This window comes from Populus alba, chromosome 6, assembly GCF_005239225.2.
Source record: "Populus alba chromosome 6, ASM523922v2, whole genome shotgun sequence".
Taxonomy (NCBI): domain Eukaryota; kingdom Viridiplantae; phylum Streptophyta; class Magnoliopsida; order Malpighiales; family Salicaceae; genus Populus; species Populus alba.
The window spans coordinates 1,727,038-1,733,037 of NC_133289.1; the positions used below are offsets into that span (position 1 = coordinate 1,727,038).

Sequence of the window (6,000 nt, forward strand, 5' to 3'; positions counted from 1 at the left end):
ATTTTTTTTAAAAAAATTATTCAAAACAATATCCTTTTCAATTTTTTTTTAACAGAAACAATATAAATTTTATGATATATCTGAATTGACCCAATGATCTATAAATTGGAAGGGAACTGCTCAATTCAATGCATGATTCTGTGATAAATTCAAGGGAGAATTCTTATCGCCAAGAACAATGATAGGATCATGACAGTCCACATTCCATTATCCAGATGGATTATGCATGAGCTAAATTTCTGACAACGAAGCTTGATAACGTTTACAAAGAAAAGCCATCGACCAGTTACTATTAGAAATTAAAGAAAGCAAATGGAAAGTGAATGGAAAGGAGATGCTGAGACTCACAATCAATATTATACAAATAGCAATGATTAAGGAGCTTTTAAAATCCCTTATATTAATTTATTAAAAATCTTAACAACTCTTGTAATAAAAGATTGTTCCCACGCTTGAGGATCGTGCTCCAACGGTGTCGAGGCTTGTCTTCTATTGTTGTTTTAAGTTCGACCCTTTATGCGTATGCTTGTCACCCCGCGGTGCTTTACCTGTTTATTGGGCTTACAGGGTGTTCAATGAGCGCAAGCTGGCCCGGACACCCTCACATTAAAAAAAAATTGTTCCCACATGATCACCAACCTTATTGTATCACATAAAATCTTAATAACGATGAAAGATCGAAGACCCAAAATGCAGCCAAAACTGACCCCAACATTTCAACATAGACAACTAGAGCTACCTAGACAAGGTTATGACATGAGCATAAGTAATGCTATTGTTTAATTTGATCATATCGACACCATACTAAAGCATCGACATTCTTGATGCTTTCACATGATTGTGCATGACGAGGGATTATCTTCACAGACATATTCACCTCTGCACGCATAGTAACCGCTTCTTTGGCAACCATAGCCGCCGCCGCCGCCAAACCAACTATCATACACTGGCCGTCCGTAAGCTTCATAACATGGGGGTGCTGACCTGCCATAGTCATGATAACATGGTCCTCCACTAATCCCTCGGTAGCATTCAGCACAACATGTCCTTGGGTGGACTGGTTCAACAATAAGCGCTTTCGGCTTCTCTAGTCCTTTGGACTTGCCATTGCCATCAACTGTTTCTGGAGGCTTGCCCTCTGGTTGTTTGCTTGGTTTGGGCGCTGGTTTGGCCTCTGGTTTCTTCTCTTCTACTTTGGGTTTCTCTGGAACCTTGATCACAATGCTCTTGACAGCTTCACCTCCTTTACAGACTATCTTTTCCTTAATCTTTTCAGGACTGCAACATACCACAGTGATGGTCACTGTGCCTGCCTTCTTGTCATATATCTGGTTCTGAATTTCTCTTGTTCACAATCCACAAAAACAACTTAGCCACTTTCCTTTCATCTTAAAACAGCTCAAACTAAGTTATAATACATGGGGAAAGAGGCACTCACGAGGAATTCTACACAGTACTTTCTTGATTTTCTTGTGGCATTTCTCACATTCAAGGTCAACCTTGATCACCATTGTTGTGACTTTCTGCAAAAGGAGCACATATAAAAACAAGGACATAATTTCTAAGCCATGAAGAATATTGAAAGGACCGGAACACTTTCGGACATGGAAGGATATTGATCAGTAAAGAGAATGAACAAGAAGATGAGGTCCATAGGGCCAAAAACAAGAACCACCACATAAAAAGAAGGAAAACCCAAATGAATGGGCTAAATAAAAGACAAATCTAAACCAAGAAAAGAAGAAGAAGGAAATATATCAAAATCCCCACATCCATCCATGCACATACCTTTTCAGCCATGGTTTTGTCGAAGCTTTGATCTGGACCTGATGAGATTATAGAATTGTGGGCAGGGTGAAGGAACAGACCGGAGGGTGAGAGGGAGATTGAGATGCCAAAAGGGAGGCTTATGAAGTTAAGAGTGATCACAAGTCACAGCTTGAGTGGTAGAACTGTAGAAGTGTGAGACCATGGTTTAAATACCGTGCATCTAGAGGCCAATACGAAGAGAACACGTGGGATTAGGTGTGGAGCCTGACGTAATATTGTCGTTCCATTTTTTATTGCTGACCCTCCAAACCTGCACATGCATGTGCTGGCCTTGATGGACACATCTCACCTTCAATTTTGTTAATCATGTCGAAGGTTGCAGTGCATCCGACGGTGCATTAGTTTAGTCAAGTCAATAAATGAACCATGCAACCCCCACGACAACCGTACACGTGTCCCCAAAAAATTCCCCACATAAAATGAAAAATCTTCAATTAATATTTCCATGTCTCATGTTTAAAGGAATTTAGCCGGTGTTTGATCGTCGTTTCCTGATAAAAATAAAAGAGTAAAGATAATAGAAATACACTGAGGAGGCATAGAAAACTTGGATCATTGTATTCATTATTGTAAAAGTATATAAATTTATTTTAAAATTATTACAAAAAACTTTTTATTCTATATTCTTATTTTTATCCTCCGCCCTACACTAACACATAATTTTAAGTGCCCTAATTCTAACGAACTCCTCTGTTTCAAAACTTGAATTTATAGAGCAAAGTAATTAGTTTGATTTACTTTATATATATATATATATATATAAAAAAAAGATAATACAAGGGAAATAATGAGTTGAGATATTTTTATTATTCTCTTTTTTATTTATATTTTTTAAAAAAAATAAATCTTATAAAGTAACTAATAAAATATTACCAATTCCTATCATCACCCCAAACGACAAACATCTATATATTTATAAAGATATGAAAATGAGAAAGAAAGCCAATGATTCACGTTCTCTAATGATACATTAGGGATGGCTACCTCCTCATCCCTATGTGTGGACATCGAGAAGAAAGTTAACAAGTTCTGTCGGTGAAGTTGCGTCCGACAACTTTCTTCTTCTTCTAGTTCTAATAATTAATGTCGGTGTACACACACTATTCATTTAATTATTCATTTATCCATCTTAAAAATTAATAATTAAATAAATTTTGAATGATTTTAAAATTTATAAAATTTTAAATTAATAATTTATAAAAAAATAAATTCAAAACTGATCAAATAAACTACACTCCTTAGGATTTAAAATTATATTAAACTGTATTTTAAATAAATTTAAATTTTATTTTATATATTTTTTAAATTATTTTGATATTTAAGAGTAAAAAAAAAAATCTTAAAAAAATAAAAAAAATAAAAAATTTATTCTAATATATTTCAATTTTTTTTTTTATGTTTGTTGTTAAAAAAAATATATATATTTTTAAGAAATTTATTACTTAAATATATTTTTAAAAAAGTAATATATAAAAAACCACCATTGCCGAAGCTCTAGCACTTTGGAAGAAAACATCCAAAAGGACAAAATCCGAGGACTTTGCAAAGGATAAGAGAGCATAAAAAACAAAGAGGAGGTATTTGTCGACGAAACACGTAAGAAGCCATCAACATTGACTTGAAAATACTAGCAACAGTACTAAGGTCCATCATGACCACTGGATTTGCATCCAACGGTTGATGTTGGGCGATGACTCTACAGGTCATGAAAGTAGAGAATCCAAGGAAAGCCATGGACCGATGCCCTCTAAAGCCATGTTTTAAAGGGCGTATTAATTAGCCCATCTCTTCCATGGCTAGACCACGACTGCCTAGAAGTCCAGAGGCTAAAACAGGGCTGCAAGTATGCTACCTTATGCAGTTTATACCGGCTACCACTTTATCGTCGCTCAGATATTATTTTTTTTAGTAAAAAAAATAAATATATAAATATTTTTTATTGTAATAAATTCTGATTATATATATATATATTATATATAAAACTATGTATACATTCAATTAAATAAATTGAGAATTATTTGTACTAATAAAAAAAATCGTTAAAAATAACTAAAAAACTAACTTGAAAAATTAAGAGATAGATGTAAATTAAAATATTTAATATAATAGCATGAACCATGTACCTTGTTGTTTTTTAAAACTTTGTTTATTAGACTTAATTTTCTATTTAATTAAACAATAATAAAAATTAACACACATTAAAATAATTAAATAAAAAAAATAAAAATTATATAGGGTTGCATAAATTATATAAAAAAATACTATCATTTTATGGAAAAAAACAACTAAAAACTAAATAATTAAGTTAATTGCGGTTGATTTTTTATTATTATTAAAGCGTGTCATTTTATTATTTAAAACAATGATGTTAACCCGTTAAGTTTTAATAGCAATTTACCGAGTAATCCAAATTTCATTATCTCGTATGGATCATGAGGCATGGCTGAGCTTGCACCATTTTTTCCAGGAAACAAGCATGCTCACGTTTACACCACAGAAGCAATCAAACGATCAAGGATTGAAGAAAGCAATTAAAAGTGAAAGAAACGGAGGTGCACGCACCAGCACCAGCACCATCACCATCACCATCACCGTCACCTTGGAAAATGGAACCTTTTGCTTTTATTTGCAATAATTGTAACTTTGACTTGAAGCCAAACATGCAACAAGCCGTTTAACAATGGAAAAAACAATGACCATTGACTTGAAAATACTAGCTAGGCACAAAGTCGTCCATCATCACAAAAGGGATATGTTATTATAAACACAACAGCAGCACAAAGGCCCATGCATCATGACCACTGGATTTGAATCCAATGATAGATGCTGGGCGTTGACTCAAACCATCGGTCTTCTGAACTTGATTTCCCTTTACATGATTGTGCATGGCGCCGAGAGATAGTACTCTTCACAAACACATACACTTCTGCACACATAGTAACCCCTACTTCGGCAACTACAACATCCATCTCCCCATATATCACACGCTGACCTTCTACAAGGTACATAACAATATGGAGGTACTGTTGGCATACAAAAGTGATGACAACATGGTCCTCGGCGGCATTTTTCACAACATGTGCATGGTGGTGGTTCTGGTTTTTTTTCTGGTTTTTTTTCTGGTTCTGGTTTTTCCTTCGGAGGCGGCTTGATCTCAACGCACTTGACAGTTCGACCTCCTTTGCTGTATATTTTTTTCTTGATCTTTTCAGGACAGCAACCCACCACAGTGATTGTCACTGTGTTTTCCTTCTTGTCATATGTCTGGTTTTGGATTTCTATTGTTCATTAATTAACATCATCAAATCCACAAGACTTAGTCACTTCCTTTGGTAATAAAAACAACTCAAACCAAGCACTGCTCTTAAAGAGAAAATAGAAAGACTCACGAGGAATACCACACAGCACTTTCTTGATTTTCTTGTGGCATTTTTCGCATCCAAGGTCAACCTTAATCACCATCGTTGTGACTTGCTGTAACAGTACTAGTTAGTGCATGCATTTCATAAAGGACCTCACCATGATTAATCCCAATAGAAAACATAAAAAAACGTCGTCATGATAAATTTATAGACAGAAAGATTGGAAGAACTCAAAACATGTTCTGGCATGGAAGAATCCGCTGTAGAGATTATATATCAAGAACTTGTACGTAACATATATAGGACCTCCACGTAAAAAGAAGAAAAGCCAAATTAAGAGGATGCATTGAAAGATAAAATAACACACACAAATATATATATCATACCGTTTCTACCATGGTTTTCTGTATGCTTTGATCCGATGAGACGATGGAAATATGGAGAGGACATATATAGAGGTGGGGGCGGCGGCCTAATTTAATTAAGATAAAATGCATGTGAGGCCTTAATTTAGTTTGTCCTTTCATTTTTAGACCAATAAGATGAGGAAATGTGGACATGAGAGTGGAAACTTGATGTAGCCATCGTAAACATCGTAGCTGCTGACCCAACAATCTTTTTTTTTTTTTTTCTTTCATCAGCAAGAGATGGTAGAGATGGTTTTGATGTGCACATCTCACCTTCTATTTTGTTAATCAATTCAAAGGTTAACCTCGTACATTAAGAAAAAATATTTTTCTTAATGTATTAGGTTAATATAAAGGATTCTTTCTTAAAATTATTCAAAATAAAAAATTATGTATAAAAT

General features: G+C 34.3%; 1 protein-coding gene and 1 long non-coding RNA gene across 2 annotated transcripts; both read right to left on the minus strand.

Moving 5' to 3' along the window:
- Positions 1-628: 628 nt before the first annotated feature.
- LOC118052900 (uncharacterized) lies at positions 629-1,956 on the minus strand. The gene is made up of 3 exons (XM_035063991.2): positions 1,789-1,956; positions 1,439-1,523; positions 629-1,342 (listed from the first exon to the last, which is right to left on the minus strand). Exons 1-3 carry the CDS (start codon positions 1,798-1,800, stop codon positions 831-833), a joined length of 609 nt encoding a protein of 202 aa, XP_034919882.1. The 5' UTR covers positions 1,801-1,956; the 3' UTR covers positions 629-830.
- A 2,997-nt stretch (positions 1,957-4,953) lies between these two features.
- LOC140954190 (uncharacterized) lies at positions 4,954-5,732 on the minus strand. The gene is made up of 3 exons (XR_004688277.2): positions 5,579-5,732; positions 5,220-5,304; positions 4,954-5,108 (listed from the first exon to the last, which is right to left on the minus strand). It is a non-coding gene; the product is annotated as an uncharacterized lncRNA (long non-coding RNA).
- Positions 5,733-6,000: the final 268 nt, after the last annotated feature.